The sequence below is a fragment of the Propithecus coquereli genome, unplaced genomic scaffold (assembly GCF_000956105.1).
Source record: "Propithecus coquereli isolate 6110/MARCELLA unplaced genomic scaffold, Pcoq_1.0 Scaffold111, whole genome shotgun sequence".
In the NCBI taxonomy this organism is placed as follows: Eukaryota; Metazoa; Chordata; class Mammalia; order Primates; family Indriidae; genus Propithecus; species Propithecus coquereli.
In genome coordinates this window covers 1,032,305-1,055,429 of record NW_012135081.1, presented here as the reverse complement: position 1 = coordinate 1,055,429, position 23,125 = coordinate 1,032,305, and the positions used below count along the sequence as shown (strand labels likewise).

The following is a 23,125-nucleotide window of genomic DNA, read 5'->3' as shown; positions in this document are numbered from 1 at the left end:
ATCATAGCTAACTGCAACCTCAAATTCCTGGGCTCAAGCAATCTTCCTGCTTCAGCCTCCCGAGTAGCTGGCACTATAAGCATCACGTGCCACCACACCTGGCTAATTTTTTAATTTTTTGTAGAGATGAGGTCTTTCGATGTTGCTCAGGCTGGTCTCAAACTCCTGGCCTCAAGCAATCCTACCACCTTGGCCTCCTAAAGTGCTGGAATTATAAGCATGAGCCACTGTATTTTAAAACTTGCCAGTTTTAATAACATATTTTATTTAACCCAGTATACCTAAAATACTATCACTTCAACATGTAATCAATATAATTACAAAAAAGATATTTTGCATTTGCTTTTCGTACTGTCTTTGAAACCCATTGTGTATTTTACATTATAGCACATCTCAATTTGGACTAGCTGAATATTAAGTGCTTGATAGACACATGTGGCTAGTGGCTACCATATTGGACAACACAGATCCAGATTACCCATCCTGGGATTTGGTCTGCCTTACTTAGTTTTGGAGCTGGAGACACAATTCCGTTACCTAAGAAACAGGCTCCACCTCCCTGGGAGACGTTGCCTGGAAGGAGGGCTGCAGCCTTGTTCCTGCCTGGAGTCCCAGCCTGAGGTGCCAGGCAGAAGAATGGGCTGAAGATGGGCCAAGGGTGTGGCCCATTAACCACTCAGAGCTGAGGGGCTGGGGCCCAGGGAGACCAAGGGTCCCTCCTGCCTGTGGGCTCCATCACCCTGATGTGGGTACCTAAACAGCCCGGGAACACCACACCCTCGCTCTGCTGTGTCCTGCATTCGGAATGCCTCTCCACTCCTTCCTTCAGCTGCATCTGCCAAATGCTACCGTTCAAAATGCTTAAGCTACAAAATTCAGCGAACAAAGAAGCCAGTGTAACACAGAGAAAAGACCAGAAGAAAACACACCTATATTTCAACCACAATTTTCTCTGGGTTTTGGAACTAGGTAACTATTCTCTTCTTTTTACTTTTCTACATTTTCTTTAAAATTTTTATATTATGAGCATGTATTCATTACTTATATAATTGGAAAAAATAATCCGTTTAATATACATTTTAAAAAATCCTATGTGGTCTTCAAAGACCCGTTAGAATGCCAAATGTCGCCAGGGCTTCCAGCTTCCATCTGCATCACTTGCCTGTGTTGAGGTTCTTCCCACACAGCCTGCTGGCCCTGGGTTCAACAGTTTAATGTGGGCCTGTCTTATCTTCTCCGCAGCATCTTGGGGATGGGGCCTGGCAGTGTTAGCCACCCAGTGGGGGCTCTGTGCGTTGTGGATGGGAGACTAAGGCTGGACGCTTCAGGGCTCTGCAGAATCCACCCCCTACACCGTTCCTTCTTCTTGGTGACCCAGTCAAGTGACTTTCTTCCCCCACTTCCTCCCCCAATATCTAAAATCACAAAACCTTCAAGCCAGAGGACCCCTTGAGAGGTCACACTGTCCAGTCCCCATGACTCTCTGTCCTCCCTCTCCTCTTCCCTCCCAGCCTCAGCTTAAGTTGTCTGCTTAGTCCATCAGGCCAGCCTGGGTAGGTGTGGGCATGACCCTAATCCTAACCCTAACCCCAGAGACACAGGCCCAGGTCACTTGCCCTCAATTCTGACTTCATTCCCTGCTGTGGGGGCACAGTCTGTTCCCTTCCTTTCTTTCTGGGCTCCCTGCAGCCCTTCCAGGCCCCCTCGTGTGACGGTCTATAGGTTGGGTGTGAGTGTGCAGTTGGAGCAGCCCATGCATGGCTGTCAGGGCTTGGCAGTGGCCTTGTTTGGAAATGGGACCGTGGGCCGGCTCATGCTCTGTCCTCTTTCCAGAAAAAGCCTGCAGATCTATCTCACCCCAGAGACTGTCAGCTCTTCTGAGGAAAGGTCTGTTTTTGAAAATGCAGCTGATCAAACACTTGCAACAGGCCCGGAGACATCTCCAGATCTCCCTGTCACAGGTGCTGCAGAGAACGGGCTTCACAGCCTTGACTACACAGAAACCACTGAAATATTTATGAGGCTCCCGCCTTGTGAAACAGAGCTTTCAGCTCAGGAGAAAGGGAAGGGATGTGGCACTTGTTAAGTACCTGCCACGTGTCACACTGTGCAGGGAACTTCCTCGCTCAGTGAGGGAACTGCCGTTAACCCCATTTAACTGGCTGGGACACTGAGGCCCTGAGGTGGACGGCATGGTGGCTACAGGGGCTGGGAGGCTGGCGCCATCACCCACCAATTGTAGGAGACCTTGGGCAGCTTCCTTAACCTGAGTCTCCATTTCCTTGTCTGTAAAATGGAGATTATAAGGGGACCTACCACTGTTGTGAGGACTAAACAAAATAACCTGCGTAGCACACTGAGCAGTGCCTAGCTTACGTTAAAGGCTCAACAGTATCCTTATCGGCCCAGTCACTTCACACAGCCGGAAAGTGAAGGGGCTTCGCTCACTACCAACGGCAACCCTCCAAGAATGCGCCAGACCCTCCTCTGTCTACCTCCTGTCCCGTCACCCAGCTGCTCAAACCAGAAACCTCTCCTTCTCTCTCATTGTCTTCACTGAATCCCGGCCATCTCCCCCTTAAAGAACTCCTGAATCTGTGAATTCCTTCCACCTTTACTGTCCAACTCAGTCCCGGTCACTGTCACTTCTGCTGATGGCAGCAATGGTTTCCTCTGTCTTTTCTCTGTCCTGCAGCCAGAGGGGCCTTTGAAAATTGCAAATCTGAGTGGGTCACCTCCCCCTTCACTCCCCTGACCCCATAACTTCCCAAAGTCCTCCCCAGGTGGCCTATGGGCCCAGCCCGTTCCCATCTCAGAGCCTTTGCACTGGCTCCCTCTGCTTAGAACACTTCCCCTCACCACCTGCACCGGCCTTTGGGGCTCCCACTGGCCTCCCCTCTTCTGTCTGAGTGACTGCCCAGTTTCTCGCCCTTCTGGCAGCTTGGCTTTTGCTCCAGGGCCCCTCCCACGCATGATTATGCGTTCACTGTGGCTATGTATTCATGTCTGCTCCCCTGGGCGCTTGTTAGCTCCCGGAGAGCAGGACTGGGTCTCCTGCTCACTCCCAGCTCCCAGCTGCCCGCGTGGCACTCGGCTGTGCTCAGCACGCTTTGTTGAAAGAGTGAGTGCGGGTTCCCACCCAAGCAGGGAGGAACGACCACAGAGCCGCTGGGCCAAACTACACTGAAAAAATGGCCTTGCTGTGTGGGCCTGGCACAGCCCGCCTCCCAGGGGCAGAGCAGGAAGGGCTAAGAAGCCCTGGCCAGGGGAGGGGAGTGGACACAGCACTGACACTTGCTCGTCCCTTCCCAGTGATCCAGTCCAGCAGTGCTCGGTCAGTTACAGGTGGCCTGTACTGTTGAGGTCACGCGTGAGACCTGGCATGGCAAGGGCTCTGGCCTCTCTGGCTCTGCCTGGCTCGCCACTGTTCCCAGGTCTCTTTTTCCCATCACTCCCTCCTTGGCCCAGAACCATCCTTCCATGTTATTCCTCTGGGGATGATTTGCCACCCACCTGAATGCTTACCCAAGGAGAGGAATTTCTAACGGTGGAATTTTGAGACTGGTGTAGTCTCGGCCAAGGGCAGAGGGCTAGGAACCCCACTTCTTGGGCACTTGCCTCCTGTTCCTATGAATACAGCTGCTTTGCCTGAATCAGCCTCCAGTCTCATGCTGGGCGAGGCCATCTTCTTCCTGGGATTAAGCACAAAGTTGGTGCCTCATGTTTTCCTTTCTCCAGGCCTTTATTTGTGTGTCATTCTGCTGCCCTGGAGTGCCTCCTTCTCTTCTCTGCCACCACAGTTTCTGTCTGTTGAATCCTACTCTTTTCTCCAAGATGCAGCTCACAAGCCACCCCTCTCTCCCACCAATCCTTTCTGATCTCCCAACCAGATATAACCTCTCCTTTTTCTGAATCCCCCAAAATCACAGCCCTGATAATCATCAGTCATGTGAGGCTTTGTCTGTGGGATACTGGGGGATGAACAGCTATCTCTGCTATACTTGACGTTCTAGAGTTTCATGGTTCTTCGTAGCATGTAATGTAAGTTGGTTCTGATCATAAGCTTCTGAACAGTGATGAAGATGGTGCTGTTTGGCACACAGTAGGTGCGTTAGAATGCGGGTTTCTTGAGGGCACGGATGGTGTTCCACATCTTTGTCTCCCAGCACCCAGCATGGTGCCCGCACATAGTGAGTTCTCGGTAAATGGTTCTGAATGGATGTTCACAGCGATAGCTCTAACTCATCAGGCCTACCACGTGCTGGGCACTGTGCTGAGCTCTGTCCATGTGTTGTCTCATTGAGTGCTCACAGTAAGTCACTCTCTGAGACAAGCACGAATAGTCCCCACTAGGAAGTAAGCCCCATAGGGCAGGGGTTTGTGTCTATGGTGGTTAATATACATATTAATGCTTTACATGTAATAGGCCCTCCTAAATATTGGTTGAATAAATAAATTAATTAATGAATATTTATTTTACAGATGAGGAAACTGAAGCTCAGAAAGGTTTAACGACTTGCCTAACATCAGTCATCCAGGAACTGGAAGAGTCGGAATTTGCACTCTAAGTGACCCGATTCCAACGCCGGCATTCTTCACTGCTGAACTCTCCCAGGTGCAAGGAATTGGGGGACGGCACGGCAAGGCTCAAGATACACAGCCCGTACCTTTAAAGAACTTTCCACCTGGTGGAGAGCAGAAACGCACACACACAGCAGCACATGTGATGGTAACAGGACCCGAGCCCATCCCAGCCATTAGGCACAGCAGGTGCAGACACAAGACCCAGGGGAAAGAATTGACTGCTCAGGGGCCTACTGCAAGTGAGTGGGTAAGCCTGGACTTGAATACCAGTTTCCTGAAAGTTCTGGTTTTTTCCATTCATCTAATCTGCAGAGGATCTGACCCAGGCCTACTGAGGAGAGAAATGATGCTGCTGAGAGCTTGCGGAAGGCGAGGCTGGGCTGAGGAGCCTGGAAACCGGACTCTCCCGCACTCAGCAAAGGGCTGCTGCAGCCTCAGCTCCCAGCAAAGCCCAGGCGGGAGCAGGGGGAGTGGGAGAGAAAGGAAGAGGGAGGGACAGGAATGCGGTTTCACATCTTACCCAGCAATTCCTGCAGCTGGGAAGAAGGGTGATTCAGGATGTTGATGCTTGCCAAAGGCTTTGGCTTATGTCCTATGTTTTGGAGACTGTATCTGGGGAGGCACAATGGGAAATGGGCAGGGAGGCAGGGACAGAAATCCCAGCATAGAGGGGTTGTGCAACCAGGCTATAGGTGATCAGTACAGGCGTGCTAAGTTCTTTGCTGTAGGGCCTCTGGGGGTTGGGGGCCTACCATGGCTGAGGCCCTGGTATACCTGGGAGGGAGCAGCCTGATACCTGAGCTCACCCGGCCCACCCAGAGAAACCTGCCTACTGTGAGTGACCTGGACTCCAGGCCCTGCCTCTGCCTCCCCCATCACTGGCCCCAAAAGCACAGGTTCTCTCTTTACTGCGAGGGGGGAGACAAAGCAGTGCAGGCTGGCGTGTGGGTCCCTGCGTGCGTGGGGTATCAGTGAGGATCTGGGGACAGGTGCCTGGAGGCTCTGATTCTGCCTGCCTAGGAAACCTGAGAACCTTCCAACTCCTCCCCAACTCCCAGCCTAACTGTTGACACTGAGCTGATGGTCCCTGAGCTGGGGTCAAATGCACCCTTTTCACCCTGGCTTGTCCCCCAACATGTCGTGTAACCTTGGGTTAGTCACTCAACCTCTTTGGCCTTGTGTTTCCACGTCTGTAAAATGAGAAGTTGCCTCTGTCCACACCTTTGGTCCCCTCCCCTCCCCTCCCTGGCACTTGCCCCAAACAGAGCTGGCTGGCAACCAGAGCAGAACGTGGAGTGGGATGGGCCACTGTGCCACTCTTCCAGCCAAGGAGTCCCAACCCCTGTGGCCAGCCCAGTCCGGGGGCATCGACTGCTCAACTCTATGGGCCCAGGGCTGGGCTCCTGTGCAGGAAGGGACATGGTCCTCCCCCAGAACACAGTGCATTGTGCCTCCTGGGGCTGTACATGGCAGAGGCCCTGCCTGGCACCAGGAGCCTCTAGCTGACTGCCCACAGGACATCTCCACCTGCACGTCCCACAGGCCCCTCATACTCAACTTGATCCCACCTGAGTACATCAGCTCCTTCCTCCCTTTTCATGCTGGCACCATTCTCCCAGGGACTCCACGGGCAACTCTGTCCCTTCTGGTGCCCCTTTTCCCTTTGTCCCACATCTAGCCTCTTCTAGTCCTGTCAGACCTGTCCCAACTGTCCCTTCTCTCCATCTTTTCTGCCTCCAGATCACTTGTCTTTTTTTTTTTCTTTTTTTGAGATGGGGTCTTAATATGTTGCCCAGGCTGGTCTCAAACTCCTGGCCTCAAGTGATCCTTCTGCCTCAGCCTCCTGAGTAGCTGGGATTACTGTACTCAGCAGTAATCTGGCTTGTCTTATTTTTAAATGAAACAGGAATAGAGCATTTGTTGGATGCCTGGTTCTGTTCTAAGTGCTTTATAAATCCTAACTCCCTTAGTTCTCACAACTTTCAGTTTACAGATGAGGAAACTGAGTTATAGAGAAGTTAAGCATCCTGCTCAGGGCCAGGAGTGGGGCCCAGGCAGCCTGCTCGGGAGCCGCCCGGAGCCTCTGTCACAAGGCTATCAGGAAGTCTCCATGCTTGTCCCTGCACTTTCACTCTCTTCCTCTCTTGATCCCTCCCACACGCTGCTCACAGACCAAACTTTCCTTCTTATTTGAGAAAATATTATAATAACAAAAATTACTACAGCAGGTAGATGTCTCTGAAGCATGGCTCTGAACATGACCTTCCCCTTACTGTCCCCCAGCCGTCCTGTCCACACCTGCGCCCCCACCCCACCCCACCCACCACGGCCATCCCCTTCCTGCACAGGGCTGATTCTGAATGAACCTCATCCTCCTCAAAGAACGGCTTCTACTGCGGTGTGTCACACAGAGACGGGCATGGCAGACACGATGAATAACTGAAACCAAGCCGCCTTATGGGGATGGAAATTAATTATTTCATTAAACAATACTGCAGAACCCTTGAGGCTAACACAATAGCTAACACCAAGAGCTTATTATGTGCTGGGCTCTGTGTTAAATACTTTACACACATTATCATTTAATCCTCCCTACAATCCTATAAAGTTCATACTATTCCCCATTTTACAAATGAGGAAACTGAGGCTCTGGGAGGGGAGTTCACTTGTCCAGAGGCATACAGCCTTTTAGCAGAGGAGCTGGGACCCGAATCAAGACTGCTAGCCTCTATGGCCTGTGTTTCTGACACCATGCTACCTGCCTCCAGATGCCAGGACAGTGTACACAAATATTTCAATATCTGGGTGATGTCCAAAGACCACCTAATGGGGACATATATGTGATGTCAAGGTAATAGAGTCCAACATCTGAGAAACATCATAGCACTGGCAATGTCAAAATGTCTGAGGCATATAAGGATTTTGTATAATGCTATACTTTACATGTCCAAGTTTTTATCAGCCTACCATAGTACCAGGTGCTATTTTAACCCACAGGTGTAGACCAATGACAAAACACCCCCAAACTCCTCCGCTTGTATAGCTGACATTCTAGTAGGGGTGTGGGGGGTGGGGAGAGAGAGAGAGAGAGAGAGAGGTAAACAAAAAATATATATCAGAGATGACAAATGCCGTGAAAAAAAATAAAGCTGGGTCAGGAAAAAGGGACTGTCCAATGTGCTGGGTGGGGATATGTCAGAGGCATTGCTACTTTGCGTAAGATCAGGAAGACCTGCCCTATAAGTGACGACCGAGCAGAGCAGTGAATAAGTGAGTGAGTGAGCCATGCAGGGATCTGTAGATACTCCAAGAAGACACGGCATGTGCAAAGGCCCTGCGCTAAGAGCATGCTTGGCCCCATGAAGGTACAGCCAGGAGGCCTGTGTGGCTGGAGCAGAGCAAATAGGGAGAGAAGGAACAGAGGAATTCCCAAACATAAAAATTCTGAGGCCCACAGAAAGGCTCTGCATAATGCCACAGGTCTGGGAAATATTAATAGCTACAATGTATTGAGTGCATTCCACATGCTTGGCACTGCACTCAGTCCTGCTGACACAAAAACTGCTCCAGACAGGATCCTTAGAGTCTAAGAGAGAGATAGACAAAGAAACTTCACAGTGCCATGTGACAGGTGCTACCTCAGTGTGCTACAACACCACAGAAGAGGAGCATCTAACCCCAACAAGGGAGCAAGAGGGCTTCCTGGAGGAGGTGGCACTTGAGCGGTCAAACAGGAGAAGAAAACACCTCCAGAACGCAGATGGGGAGAGGGAGGGTAGGCCAGAACCCAGAACGGTGGGGCAGAGCTTCAGCAGTGGTGCTGGGGGCCAGGGGCCAGCTTGCTGGAGGAAGGGCTCCTGCCTGCTGGGGCTGAGAGCCTCTGGACACAGAGGCTCGAGTAGTGTGTGGGAAACTGGTGTGGGCAAAGGGCAAGAAGAATTGGAACAAAGGCCAGGCGCGGTGGCTCATGCCTGTAATCCTACCACTCTGGGAGGCTGAGGCAGGAGGATCTCTTGAGCTCAAGAGTTCGAGACTGGCCTGAGCAAAAGCTAGACTCTGTCTCTACAAAAACTAGAAAAATTAGCCAGGCGTGGTGGCGCACACCTGTAGTCCCAGCTACTTGGGAGGCCGAGGCAGGAGGATCACTTGAGCCCAGGAGTTTGAGGTTGCTGTGATCTAGCCTAGGCGACAGAGCGAGACTCTGTCTCCAAAAAAAAAAGAAGTGGAATAAAGACTGTGATAATTTACCTGCCTACCTAAGGCCCTGTTTTCTCTCTGGTCTTTAGGTGAGTCTAGCTGGGAGATGATAGGGAAGCAGAAGGTAAGGGGCCACCCACACCCGCCCTAGGTCTTGGTTTCTCATCCCATCCTAGGAGGTTCAGATCCTCCTTTTAGGCAGATCTCTGAGCCCTCACTCTCGGGCAGCCTAAGGCATTCTGATAGGAGATTCCTCAGTTAATAATAACAACTTAAATACGTGCAGCACTCGGGGTCTTCAACGTGCATTCACTGCCATAACCTGTGTCTTACAGTCAGTCTGGGATGAACAGTGCTCGGGTCTTATCCTCCTTTTCATAGGAGATGCTGCAGCTCAGAGAGGTTATGGGCCTTGCCACGGTCACACAGCCAGTGGATGACTAAATTGGGACCTGAGCCCAGCTCTTGAGATTGCAAACCCCACAGTAACACTGCGGCAGCTGCAGAAAATGGGGCCTGGTGATGCCTGAGCCCCAAGGACAAGGCTGGGAAAGGGAGTGGAACCAGCTCTGGAATGGGGGACAGGTGGAGACAAGGGTGATGGAGGCTGAGAGTGGAGGCAGGAAGAGAGCAGGGCAGGGAATTGGAGAGGCTTTGAGACAGAACTGGAGGTGTCTCCAGAAAGATCTCCTTAAATGCCCTGGAAGGGTTGAACGAAGCAGGAGCTGCATCCTCCCGACCCCTGTCTCTGTGAGACAAGGAGGGGGGCCTATTGTTCCCATTTCACAGGTGAGAAAGGGGAGGCAAGAGAGGTGGCTACTCAGCTTGCCCAAGGCCCATAGGAACTCGGGGCCCAGGGCCCCTGTTAGAAGCGGTCATGGTAGCATGACGTCGTGGACTTTTCCCATTCTACAGGGGATGATGAAATAGGGCGAGTTGGAGATGGAGACAGAAATCAGGGCCGCATCCAAAGACAAAGGCAGAAGGCAGAGGCCCGACTGGAGCCTGTCAGCGGGCAGAGATGGTGGAGAGATGGTGGAGCAATAAAGCTGGCCACTCAGCTCCGGTTACAGCAGGCAGCATCAGCTGGTCGGTGTCACAGAGTTCCCGCGCCCCTCCCCCACCCCCGCGGACCCATCCACTTGGGCTGCTCCGCAGCGCGACGCTCTGGAGTCCTGGGGGAGGGGGTGAGGACCCGACTGGGGGGGGCGGTGCGGGCCTCCTCCCCCTCGGCTCGCGAATCCGCAGCGTCCTCCGCAGCATCCTCCAGGCCCGGCCCCTTCTCCCCCCACCCCCCGCGCGGATGGTACGCTCCGGTCCGCCTGGCCCGGCTGCGGTGGATGTTGCTAGAACCCACGCGGAGGAGGGAAGAGACACAGGCAGGCTGCGGTGACCCAAGCAGCCGCCCCTGCCTCAGGGACCCTTCCACGAGAGACAGACGGCACCATGACCCAGGGCAAGGTACGGCATCTCCCCCGCCTGCACCACCCTCCATCCTCTGGCTCCCCGGCTCCCCGTCATCCTAAGCAAGCTCTCTGGACCACTGTAAGCATCCTCCTCTGGCTCTACCGCGAAGGTCCTCCGTGGTCCTTGCTGGAGTCCGAGGACCAAAAGGCCCACTTCAAGGGACGGACTCGTCAACTTCCAGCACACGGGCTCTCCTCTCCCCCCACCCCCGGTCTCCCTTCCACCCTGTGCTTTGGCATTACAAGACTCTTCACAGGCACCCGGCCCCCTTGTGTGAGCCTGGGTGTCTGGTGTGACTGTGTGTACGTGTGTGTGTGTGTGCGTGTGTGTGTGTGTGTGTGTGTGTATGCCAGGGTGAGCCCTGAGGGGCAGTGTCTATAGGGCACCCCATTCTGGTCCAACGCTCAAATCCCAAACCCAACCACTTTATGTTCATCTTTTGCACCCCCTACAACCCCCCCTTCATTATTCCTCATCCGCATATCTGGATACCTCCTCTATGGTTGGGGGTTACTATGGCAACCCTGCATCAAGATGCTCTAATTTTTGTTTTGGTTTTGGCCAGGCATGGGACTGAATGAGCCTGGATAAAACATCTCCATTTTTTTTCAGTTTTAGGCCTGAATTGCAGGGGAGGGGCTGGGCAGAGACTTGGCTGGCCTAGTAGGGTTATGTAACATCAATAGCCTGTGGAATTATACAACCACTAGGGCCTGGGGCAAAATGGGGGAGTCCTCTGGCCCTCCGTTTGGGGGTGCTAAGGATTGCGCAGAGCAAACAGAAGAAGGACCTCCCCCATACTCCCCGTTCTCGCTGAGCTGAGCCTCAGAGCCAATGGCATCCTTCCTTGGGCCCTTGGACCCTCCTTTCCTTGTTTTTAAGCTCTTCGGGCCTCAAAATGATGTCATTGGGTGATACCACCTCCTGCCATTTGTCAGACGTCACTTGGGAATGCCATATGTGTGGAGGTTGGGGAGATAGGGCCCAGGACGCTCTGGGGGGCTGAATGGCAGGGTGGACGCTGACATGGATTTTCCTGGGCGTGATCCTTCCAATCTCAGTGATGAGACGAAGGGGCTCGGGCAGTGGGAGGGAAGCATCCCCACAGGCCTGGTGCTGAATCCCCTCCTCCAGGAGGCCTGGGCAGTGTCCAACATGGAGAGCACCCCTCTGCTGGGCCTCTCCTTCCACTCCCCACCCTCCATCCACTAGTCACTTCACTGACTGGTCCCTGTCCTGGGTGAATGCACAATCCCTGCCTCCTCTGCCCCTTGCCCCCGACTTGCTCACAGGCTTTCTGGGGCATGGGAAAGACTCCTCCAGTCCAATGGTCCTGGGCCCCAGATAGGAACCAGACATCTTCTGATGCTTGCCCATCTCCAGGCTGCCTCAGCTAGACTCCCCCTGCAAAGAAGGAACCCTGTAGCCTTCCTCAGTGACCCTTCAGGTCAACACATTCTCTCGTGAACCAGACCTAAATCCTATTTTCCAAGGTCCAGTCCCTTTGTTGCTGTTTCAATTTTCACACCATCCCCTCCAGCCCAATCCTTCCTTCTCTGGCTATATGATTCAGCCCTCCCAGCTCATATCCTCTCACCAGAGCTAAATGTATACATGGGGGGTGGGGAGGGGCCAGGGGCATACCTGAGAGTAATTGGACTTGAGTTTTCAACTTGCCTCAGGCACATTTCCCTCAGAGCTTCAGTTTCCTCAACCGTTCAGTGAAGGAAGGGACTAAACTTGACGTCTTCTGAGGTCCCTTTCCCCAAGGATGTTCTGTAATTCTATTCTGGTTTTGGGGAGAGGCTGAGGTTCCAACAGGATGAGGCCAGACCGGGACCCTTAGCCAGGGACCTCTTGCCTTCCTCCATGCTGCAAGCCCCCCCACTTTTCTCCCTCTCCTCCTCCCTTCCTGTTGTCCTTCTCTCCCCCATCTCCACTCTCCTTGTGTCCTTCCCAGTGGATGGTGCCTAGGCCCTGCAGCCCTGTGGGCCACGCGTAGCTCTTGGACGACTCACTCTTCCTCTCTGATCCTCACTCTAAAACAGGGGTCAAGGCCGGGCATGGTGGCTCACGGCAGCCTCTGGGAGGCCGAGGCAGGAGGATCACTTGAGGTCAGGAGTTGGAGACCAGCCCGAGCAAGATTGAGACCTCGTCTCTACTGAAAAAAATAGAAAGAAATTAGCTGGACAACTAAAAATATATTGAAAAAATTAGCCAGGCATAGTGGCATATGCCTGTAGTCCCAGCTACTCGGGAGGCTGAGGCAGAAGGATTGCTTGAACCCAGGAGTTTGAGGTTGTTGTGAGTTAGGCTGATGCCACGGCACTCTAGCCTGGGCAACAGAGCAAGATTCTGTCTCCAAAAAAATAAATAAATAAAACAGGGGTCAAAACATAACTAGCAAGTGGTAGGAAGATTAAACGAAAGAGCCTTTCATTCAGTAATATTTTTGAGGGTCTACTATGTGCCAGGCCCTTCCCTGGGCCCCAGGGAAATAGTGGAACCATAGAGGCCCTAGCCCTGCCCCAGGAACAGTAACAACCAGTAGTGAGCACTTAAGAACTTTATCCTTCCTTGGTTCTTACCCCAGCTCCACTGTGTGCCCCTGGCTAGCCCGGACCCTCCTGGAGCCCGGTTCTCCTGTGTATAAAATAGGGAAATTTTTGTCTGCATTCCTGCCCCTCCTAGTGCAGGTGACAAAGGACCATGGAAGTTGCAGGAATTGAGGAGCCAGTGAGGAGGAGTTGGAAGGCTCCCTTTCCCTGGTGACCGTCTCTCTGCCTCTACTCCACAGCTCTCCGTGGCTAACAAGGCCCCCGGGACTGGGGGTCAGCAGCAAGTGAATGGCGAGAAGAAGGAGACTCCAGCAGTGCCCTCGGCCCCACCCTCCTATGAGGAGGCCACCTCTGGGGAGGGGCTGAAGGCAGGGGCCTTCCCGCCAGCCCCCACGGCTATGCCTCTCCACCCAAGCTGGGCCTATGTGGACCCCAGTAAGTCTCTCAGCTCCTGCAAGCTGGAGCATCAGGGGAGTGGTGGACCCAGATGGAAAACCTGGGTAGAAGGAAGTTGCCCAAAAAGAGATGCACTGTGTGGTTGTTGTATGAGGCTGTGTTGGCAAACACTTAGGATTTAGAGGACTGTTTTGGAGGTAAGTCAAAGAGGACTGCATGAAAAGGGTAAGAGATACAGTGTCTGCAGTCAGAGTGCTCCCAGGTAGGGAAGAGGGTATTTTTTTCAAGTCAAGTGCTAAGGCAAATGGAGGGGACAGATGGGGGAGAAAAGCCAGGGGCTATTCTAGAAAGGCCCTCTAGAAGAAAGAGATGTGGAGAGGAGTGGGGAAGACATTAGAGTTGATTGAGGAAGGGGCAGGGTGAGGCTGCCACTGGCCATGGCCTTTGCTGGGCCTGACCCTCTGTGAGTAGGGGGTTCACTGTTTACACAGTGGCTGTTCTGAAGCCTCGGTAGGGACAGGTCCCTGTGGAGGCCCCGGGGTTGTCTGGGGATCCACCTCACTGATCACTCTTCCTATCTCTTTTCCCTTTGCCAAGTCTTTGCTGGGGAAGGAGGGCATGTGTGGGGAAGGTGTGTGGATACCAGCCTCAGTGTCCCCTGCAGCCAGGCACACTCACCTGGGCTGATGCCAGTTCCTTGCATACTAAGGATGGCAGCCGGTGGGAGCTTCTCTGTTGGGTTGAGCAGCCTATGGGAGCTTTGCCTCAGGGCTGGGAACATACAGTTTCCCACAAGTCCCTCTAGCCTCCCCCAGCAGCCCCTCCCCCTCCTCCACTTTATTACCCCACCCCCAGCAGAATTCTAGAAGGGTTCTCCAGGACAATGCCCCAGAGGCTCTATCTGCCACAGGGAGTGGCCACCATGGTCCACACCTCCCACCACAAATCCCCTGGACCCAGAGCCCAGAGGACTCATCACACTGTGACCTACTGGAAGGTCAATCCAGGTCTGATAGTTGTGGACCCCTCTTGCTGCCCTACACACACACAGGACTGCTTTCCCTCTCTCCCCTCTGTGGCCTGGCCACTGGGCATTGGCAGGGGATGTAAACATGAAAGAGAAGGTTTGGGTGAGAGGGTGAGGGTCTCCAGGCCCCAGGTTTGCAACAGGTCCACCTCTCTTCCCTGTCCTCACTTCCCATATTTTGGTTACCAGGACTGGTGCCTTAAGGAACGTTTTCCAAGGAACTGTCGAGGCAGAGTGGCAGCTCCTTTCAGTCAGCAGGTGACAGACTAACTTTACCAAGTGTGTGCCAGGCACAGTGTCTGGCTCCGAGCATATTCTAGGGGATGCTTGATCTGCAAGACCTGCTGGGATCTCTGCCTCCAAAGAGCTGACTGTGTAGACAAGTGAATGGATGACTACCACACAGTGACACAGAGGCAGTGACAGAGGCCCGGGCACCTCACCTAACCTGCCTGACAGGGAGGATTTCTGGAGGAAGGGGTATATCCACACTGAGTCCCGAAGGATGGGCGTGAGTCAGCCTCGTGAAGAGACAGGGAAATAAGTGTTTAAAGCTGGAAGAATAGAGTGTGCAGGGGCCTAGAGGCAAGCGAGCGCATGGCTGAAAAAACACACCCAGGCTGAGAAAAGTGGGGATGTGCAGCGGAGCTGGAGGGTTCTGCTCACAGAGGCTGTGGGGCTTTGTTAAGGAACTTGAACTTGAATGAAGGGCGGTGGGGAGCCACTGGAGAGCTCAGTGCCATGGCCAACATTGAAAGACCAAGACAGAGGCTATTGCTGGGGGAGGGAGATCATGGAGACCTGGTGGGGAACAGAGTGGACACATTTGAGGACTTGGAAATGGCCCCGAAGAGGGACACAAGTTGTTATATGAGGCTGTGTTGTCAAAGGCTTAGGATTTGGAGGGCAGTTCTGAGAATGGCTGTCCCTCTGTGATCCTAAACCACAAGGGAGCCGGAGTGTCCAGGCAGGGGGTAGGAGTACAGTAGGGGAGGGCCACATTTCTATGGCATAGCTTGGCCCCGGGGAACCCCTGCAGGGGTGGAGGGAAAGGGAAGGGAGATGACAGTTCATTCCCAGGACCCAGGCAGGACAAGCAAGAAGTGACGAGGGAGAGAGATCTGGGGGTGGTCTGGACTGGGCCGGGGTGTGGTGTGTGACAATGGGGCTGGAGAGAAACACTTCAGCAGGTCCAGACAGCCAGGCTGACAAAAAGGCAGCTCTGAGCAGGTGGCCATGGGGGCAGCATTTCTATGGATGAGGGGCCCTCATGTCCTCCCCTGGCCTTCCAGGCGGCAACTCCGGCTATGACAACGGTTTCCCTGCCGGAGACCACGAGCTCTTCACCACCTTCAGCTGGGATGATCAGAAAGTTCGGCGAGTCTTCATCAGAAAGGTAACGCCTCTGCCCAGCTCTCTGGGACCGGGGACTCAGTGGGGGGAGTCCTGGAGAGGCCCGGGCCCAGCCCTCTCCCTGTGAAGCCATCCTTCAGCTTCTCTGGTGATCCCCGCCAACAGCCCATACTGGGAATGGCGCCCAGGTTTCACTCCCGTGCCCCCTGCCATACCTGACCACATCGTCTCCTCTGCCCATGGATGCTGTGGGGCCCATTCTCCTGTGGCTCTGGGCTCTGGAGCATCTTCACTCTCCTTTCGCCTTGTCCTGGATCCATTCCAAAGACCCCTAAAAAGGAGGGTGGCGTGCACAGGATGCAGGTCTGGAGAGTCGCCTGGGTCACTAGGGGCCTGGGGTCAAACAGGGCTCCCCAGGCTGAGTGGCCCCCTCCTACCCCCAGGTCTATACCATCCTGCTGATCCAGCTGCTGATGACTCTGAGCATTGTGGCTCTCTTTACCTTCTGGTGAGTTGGCACCTTCTGGGGTGGCTGTGGTCAGGCCTAGGGCAGGGGAACCCACGAGCAGACCAGACCTCTCCTGGAATGTTTGCCTGGAGGGATTTGTGCGGCGTGGTGGACCTCCCCGTGCTGGGGAGGAACCTTAGAGAGTACGTAGGGTGAGGAGTCCTCTGTCCAGTGTGTGGCAGGCCCGGTGTGCCTTCTGGGTCTGCAGGTATCTGTGTGGCAGTCATTCCTGTCCAGTCCACTAGCTGCACCCCCCCAGCCACCCCAGGTCTCAGCTTGGGACTCCCCGAGCCTGCAGGGGCTGCCTCCCTTCTTCTCCCTCTCAAGTCCTATGAACCGTGTGAGGCAGAGCAGATTTGAAACAGAAATAAAGACCTGGGGTAAATTCTGACACTCTCTCCCTTCTCTGCAGTGACATCGTCAAGCACTATGTCCAGGCCAACCCGGGCTGGTACTGGGCATCCTAGTGAGTATACCCCAATCCCCCAGGCCCCTTCCCAGAGAGGCTTAGTGGCAGGAAGAGGGTATCTCTGTTGATAGACTCCAAGCCCATGACTTCCCCCTACTCCATGGGGACTGTCCTCAGAGATCCCCCTCCAGTCCTGCCCCATTCTGCTGGCTTCAGAGCATGGCCAGAAGGCCCTTTTTGGGGTGTTTAGATCTGATGGAGCAGAGAGGGGATGGGGGGTGTTCTGGTGCCTGCACAAGTTGGGAAGGGTGGGGTGGGGGCCATGGTTGGAGAGACCGAGACCTTGGCCCTAAGGGAAAGGGGGGCTGGAACACCTTGACCCATATTAATGATAATGTTGCTACTCTTATTAACTTTGTTGTTATTAATGCTTACAAATCATAATAGCTACCATTTAAAGAGTGCCTAATAAGAGCTGGGCATTGTTCTCTGCGCTTGAGGTACAGTATTGCATTCTATCCTCAAATCTACTGGCTATGATTACCTTCAAAAACTAAGGTTCAGAGAGGTTGAGTAATTTGCCCAAGGTCACACAGCTAGGCAGTGGTAGAGCTGGATTCAAACCCAGAATTCAGGTTAAGGCTTGTGCTCTTAATCCCTCTGCTTGGCAGCCTCCCTTCAGCCCTCAAGCCACTTGGCTCCTGCTTGTCCTATACTCTTTAAGGAACGTGGCAGGTAACTTGAGAGAAGTTTGGAGGTGTAGGTAGAACCCCTTTTCTGGGTAATTAAGGAGTCATTCTGGATAATTCCAGGCCAGAACCACCCTGAGGATCAAAGCAGAACTGCTCTCGCTGTGGTCTACTTCAGCACCCACTGTGAGCCCAGCCCTGTACTGGGGCTGCTGAGGGAGGCCCCTGCAGGGGAAGACAGTGGGTGGTACGAAGCAGCATGCAGCATTCAGAGAGGGGTGGAGGGGAGGGGTGAGCCCAGTGCACCAGAGCACGCAGCCCACCTCAGGGGGTGCAGCTCACAGAATCGGCCAAGAGGGCTGGGGACAGCGTTCCCGGGAGAGGACAGGCTTACGCAAAAGCCTGGAGTGAGAATGCATGTGGTATCTTGAGTAAATTAGGAACAAGACTGGCAGAGGGCAGGAAAGCCACACGTAGGGAAATCCTGGGATATCTCAGAGAGCAATAGGGCCTGTGGGACTCAGGTTCCGACTGTCTGGCCAAGGAGCTTGCACACGGCAGCTGTCCCAGGACTGTTCCTGCATAGGGATCTGGTGGGGACATGGGCTCAGCCCAAAGTCCCCTGGACCACCCTGAACCCAGAGCAGTCTCAGAGCTGGCCCAGAGTTAACACCAGCCTGCCAGAGGCTAACAGTAAAGAGACTCATCCTGGCCCCCAGGGCTCCTCAGAGGAGGAGAGTTGGCTCTTCAAGTTGGGGGTTCCAGGGGAGGAGACATTCATACCCAGAGCCCTTTCCTAGGGCCCAGGACACAGGACCTGCCTGCAGACCAGGCGAGGAGGCGTGTATCTTGGGGAACCAGGAGGCACTGTATGATGAAGCTAACGAGGCGCCAGGGACTGCCACCCGGGCCAGCCCATGCGACAGGTTGGCATGGCTCCCGGCACGTCAGCACCTCCTGGCAGTCTCAGCCCCCTGAGAACTGGGGCCCTTAGGCCCCTCTCTGAGCCTTCCTTGGAGGGTCTTTGGGACTCCATGCCCTGAGCAGGTGGTGGCAGGGGGACAGCCCAGGAATGAGCAGGCTCAGGGAGTAGAGGCAGAGTCCACTCCACTGGGGAGTGAGGGGCATTGAGAGGGGTGGAGCATGAAGCTGACTTCTGAACAATGAGATTTGGGGTCCTTAACATCTCCTGGCAGAAAACAGAGATGTTTCTCTGGCTCAGAGCCCTTTCCTAGGGCCCAGGACACAGGACCTGCCTGCAGACCAGGCGGGGAGGTAGGTGGGTGCAGGTGGAGTGAAGTCAGACGTGGGTGTGGACTGTGCTTTTCATGGGGTGTCACAAAGCGTTAAAGGTGCTTGGGAGTTGTGCCAGCAGGGTGCTGCCCTGTTCCTCCAGAAAGCCCACGTGGCGTCTGCCCTGCCCCTTCCCCATCCCCCCACTTTCTCCATCCTGCCAGAGTCTGCTCTTGTCTGAATCCTGGGTCTCACTTCCTGCAATACACCAAATGCTCCTGAGGGCTCCGTCCTAGTCTCTTCCTTTTAGAGTAACAATAATCGCAGTAAAAATCAAACAGCTCTTTGTCTATGTGTGGAGCACTGTGCTAAGCACTTTACATATATTTTTTTGTTTGATTCTTTTAATAACCTACCAGGCAGATAGTATTATTATCCCCATTTTACAAATGAGGAAATTGAGGCTCGGAGAGATTATTGCATTCTGAGCGGCACAGTCAGGGTAGAAACCCGGGTCTTTCTGACAGTGAAACCCACGCACTTACCCTCTGTGCTCTGCTGCCTCCCTTAGGGCCCAGGACTGCGTCCTAGAGCAGGATGGGCTGGGGGAGGGCATTGGGTTTGGACGCTGGCCTGCACCTGAGCCTCACACCCCTGTCCTGACACTCTGTAAACAGACGAGGTTCCTGCCCAGGCCCTGGGGCTCAGGCTCTGACGTGTAAATCTGTGGTTCTCTCTCTCACTTCTGTGACTCATTCTCTGCCCCCTGGGATGCCAGCCTCCCTCTCCCCGACCCATAGCCCAGGCCCTCTCAAGGCCTTCGTCACCTCCCTCCGCGTGTTCTCGTGGGTCTCACCTAATGTCTGATTGCTCCCACTGAGCCGTGGTGTCTGCAGGGGTGGAAGGCTGGCTGCCAGCTGGGAGAAACCCAGGCAGAGGAGGAAAGTAAGGAGCCTCTCTGGGAAGCTGTCAGCCAGCTTCTAATTTTAATAATAGCAGCTCCCAGGGGTGGTCCTTGCCCTGTGCCAGGCCCTGTGCTCAATGCCTGAATTGCATTCTCTCAGCAGTCTCCCACAGCCCCGTGAGTTGGTACCAGTATTCCTATTTCACAAAGAAGGAAAACAGGAATGCTGCCAGTCGGAAACAGGAAAACAGAAGTAGCTGGCTTCCAACACTCTTCGTGGTCCATGGGGAAAAAAATAAAAATAAACAAATTAAGAAGTAGTTGGGGCTTGGTTATTGTCCAAGGCCACACAATGGTAGTGGCAGAGCTGGGCTGTGAATGTGGGGTGCCAGGCTCCAAAGCTGCACCACAGTCCCTGGGTTTTTGGTCCCTCTGCTCTGCCCCCCGATCCCTGTCTTGAGGGTTGAGGAGCTGTGGACCAGATAGAAAAGCAGCCTGGGCCCTTGCCCTCAGGAAGCTTCCAGTCTGGCCGGGGAGACAGGACCCACACCCAGGATACACATGGACAAGGTTATTATTATCATTATTGCCAAAGTGACTGACCAATGACTCAAGCGAGACCAAAAGAGAACAGATGCCGGGTGTTTCTTAACTGGGGCAGGATGGTTCTGCTGTCCTGCACGGAGCAGGATATTCACAGCCCTGGCCCCTGGCACCAGCTACCAGTAGAACTTCCCAGTCACCACGACAACAGTTCCTCATTATTTGAGAAACGCTGAAGAATAGGAAAGGTTAAGATGAAGGGATCCTACTCACCAAGTCCAACAGGCGTGTCTCAATCTCTGCATTCCCTGTTTTCTTTACATTTCATCCAGAAATATTTGAAAAGCACCTACCAGGTGCCAGGCTCCAGGTTAGATGGTGGGAATACAAAATGAATAAGTTGCAGGCTGGCCTCCAGACACTACACCTGTGTGGGGAGTCAGATGAGCTGGCCCGTAGGATGTGGGGGTGCAGGCCTAGTACGCCCATGGTGCACACAGGATGTCCCTCTAACTCAGGCCACAGGCGTCCTTGCCAGTTGGCCCCTTTCAGCATGAGCAGAGTGTGGCAGGCGTGTTTTGAGGGTGCAGAGCAGGGTGTGATGAGAGGGGCAGAGTGGAGAGGCGGAGTGTGGTGAGAGATGGGCTGTAGGGGAGGGAGGGCGGGGGTGTGGATTGCACACGGCAATGCCAGGTCTTTGGGAATTTTATGCAGGGAGTCACATGATTGGCTCTGCCTGTAGCCTGGAGGGTGGAAGGCAGGGCTGCTGGCTGGAGGGTCAGATGGACTCTTGCAGTGGTCCAGGCCAGAGAGAGGTGACTTGACCCTCAAGGGTGGTTGGTAGTGGAGATGGAGGGAAGAGGGCAGATTTGAGAACTGTCTGGGTGGGAAGATCAAGTCTAGGTGATTAATTGGGTGTGGCAGGGTGAGAGTCAAGGATGATGCTGTGGTCTCTGGCTGGGTGACTTGGAGAACGCACGATGTCCTCTGCAGTAAGGGGTACGGGAGAAGGAGTGGGGAAGATGGGGAGTTCCGTTCTAACCTGTTGAGAATGATTTATTTCTGAATAGCCATGCCTGCCCAGTAGGCAGATGGATATTTGAGTCTAGGGTTGAGAAGGAAAATACAGGACAGAAATATGCGGACGAGAGAGGCCACTTAGGGAGAGCATGAGGGGATGAAGAGCCTGAGAAGACCCTGCTTGAAGGAGCCAGGCAGGTTGAGTGAGGCCCTGAAGGAGACTGGAAAGGAGAGGTGAGGGAGGTGGGAGGGACCCAGGAGTACGTCTCATGGAACAGGGAGACAATGGCAGTGATCACATGTTGAGAAGCCAGGTAAGGTGAGGACTGATGAGTATCAACTGGACTCAGCAGGGCCACAGTGATGTGGCAGAGCCAGCTCCCATCCAGCGGGGCTGAGGCTGAGTTTGTGGGGCTCAGGGAGTGGAGACCACTTTCTCAAGAAGCTCGGCCAAGAGGGCAGAAAAGGGGCAGTAGCTTGAGCCGGGGGAGATGTTGACTAAAGATGGAACACAGCTGAGGTTTGTGTGGGAGGAGAGGTGCCACCAGAAAGGTTGAAGAACAAGAGATCCCGGGCAGGTGGGACCCAGAGCCCAGGCTAGGGGATCAGCCTGGGATGGGAGGAGGGACTGGGGACACAGCACCCGCATGATGTTTGCAGGAGTCAGGCAGAGAGCCAAGGAAGCCCCCCCATCACCTCACATCTTTCTGGGACACACGAGGCAGACTGTGCAGGAGAGTGAGGTGCCTGGGAGGTTTGTGGATGGAGGAGGAAGTTTGGAATTGCTGCAGCAAGTCTGGAATTGTGGGGGATGGGTGAGAGGACGCAGGAGGGAGATGAGGGAAGGGTGGCAGTGCCATGCTGAAGGCCCACTGGGGGTTGGAGGCCATGCCTTGGTGGTGGCACTAACGCAGGTAGGCATGGGCATGCCCTACCCTTGGATCCTCAGCCCTCATCTCCCACCTCCTGGACTGGCCTCTGCCCCCACTGGTCTCTGGAAAATCCTCAATCACTATGTCTGGATTGCCCCTGAGCTCCCTGCCAGCCTCCCACTGGACATGGCCACCCGATCGAGAAATTCATTCCACAGGTGCCACTTCCCGCTTGTGCCAGGCGCTGGCAGGACAGATGAGGGCCCTGCCCTTACTGAGCTCACCGTCTAGTGGGCTAGACCAATGATGAAGTCGCTAACGAGATCGTTCCAGCTAATGATAAGGGCTGTGAAGGGCCTGAATGAGGCCGTGTGTGCCAGTGGTTGTGAGCAAGGACTCTGGAGCCAGAGTGCCTGAGTTCTAATCCTGCTTCTGTGACAAGGTAGCTGCCTGACCTTGGACAAGTCATCTGACCTCACCTGCCTCAGCTGCAAAGGGCAGAACATACTTCATAGAGAAGATATGAAGAATACATTAGTTAATATTCGTAAAGCACGTAAAACTCTACCCAGCACATAGAAAATGCATATATGAGCTTTTTAAGTACTAAGAGAGTGTCTGGGGAGGCCACTTTGGATTGGGTGGTCAGGAAGAGCTGTCCCATGTCACCCAACATTCACTATTTCTAGAAGCAGTCTCATCCTGTCCCCCTTCCTCTCTTTTGGGACTGGACCCACCACCCTGCCCATTGCCAGGTTCCAGGGTGACCATGCCCTCCCTCCTATCTGGCTGCCCTGTGGGCAGGGTGGCAGAGAGTGGGATGAGCAGGGGGACTGGAGGAAGGCCCGCAGGAAGCTGACTTTCCCATCCGTCTGTCTTTCCCAGTGCTGTCTTCTTTGCAACCTACCTGACCCTGGCTTGCTGTTCTGGACCCAGGTATGATAACGGCTTGAGGAGCAACTTGTGGGAATATGAGCAGGATCTTGAAAGTTCTGGCCCCAGCCCTGCCTGCCAGCAGTGTGCTGTACATCCCTGAAGGTCCTCATCCCTCTCTGGGCCTCTGTCAAGCAGGCCTGCCCCTCCCTCCTTTACTGGGCACCTCCGAGGTAGGGAGAGGGTAGGTGCACAGGTGGGGGCACTTGGTGATGTGGCTGAAGGAAGAGGCTCCAAGGAGTGTGGAAGGGGTTGGGCAGAGACTCCCTCGCTAGAGCAGTGACCCAGCCTGTGGCCGCTGGCACCCCCTACTCTCCTTTGAGCTCTGTGGCTTGCCTTGCAGGAGGCACTTCCCCTGGAACCTGATTCTCCTGACCATCTTTGTAAGTGACCTGGGGGCGGGCTGGGGACAGATGCTGAGTGGGAATGAAG

At 54.1% G+C, this 23,125-nt stretch overlaps 1 protein-coding gene across 1 annotated transcript in view; it reads left to right on the top strand.

Moving 5' to 3' along the window:
• Positions 1-10,142: 10,142 nt before the first annotated feature.
• Positions 10,143-23,125, top strand: part of FAIM2 (Fas apoptotic inhibitory molecule 2) — a 30,137-nt gene continuing 17,154 nt past the window's right edge. The window contains exons 1-7 of the mRNA XM_012650598.1: positions 10,143-10,242; positions 13,046-13,241; positions 15,522-15,625; positions 16,026-16,090; positions 16,503-16,556; positions 22,646-22,696; positions 23,037-23,076. Of these exons, the coding sequence (XP_012506052.1) occupies positions 10,228-10,242; positions 13,046-13,241; positions 15,522-15,625; positions 16,026-16,090; positions 16,503-16,556; positions 22,646-22,696; positions 23,037-23,076 (525 nt within the window). The 5' untranslated portion in view covers positions 10,143-10,227. The remainder of the gene's footprint in view (positions 10,243-13,045; positions 13,242-15,521; positions 15,626-16,025; positions 16,091-16,502; positions 16,557-22,645; positions 22,697-23,036; positions 23,077-23,125) is intronic.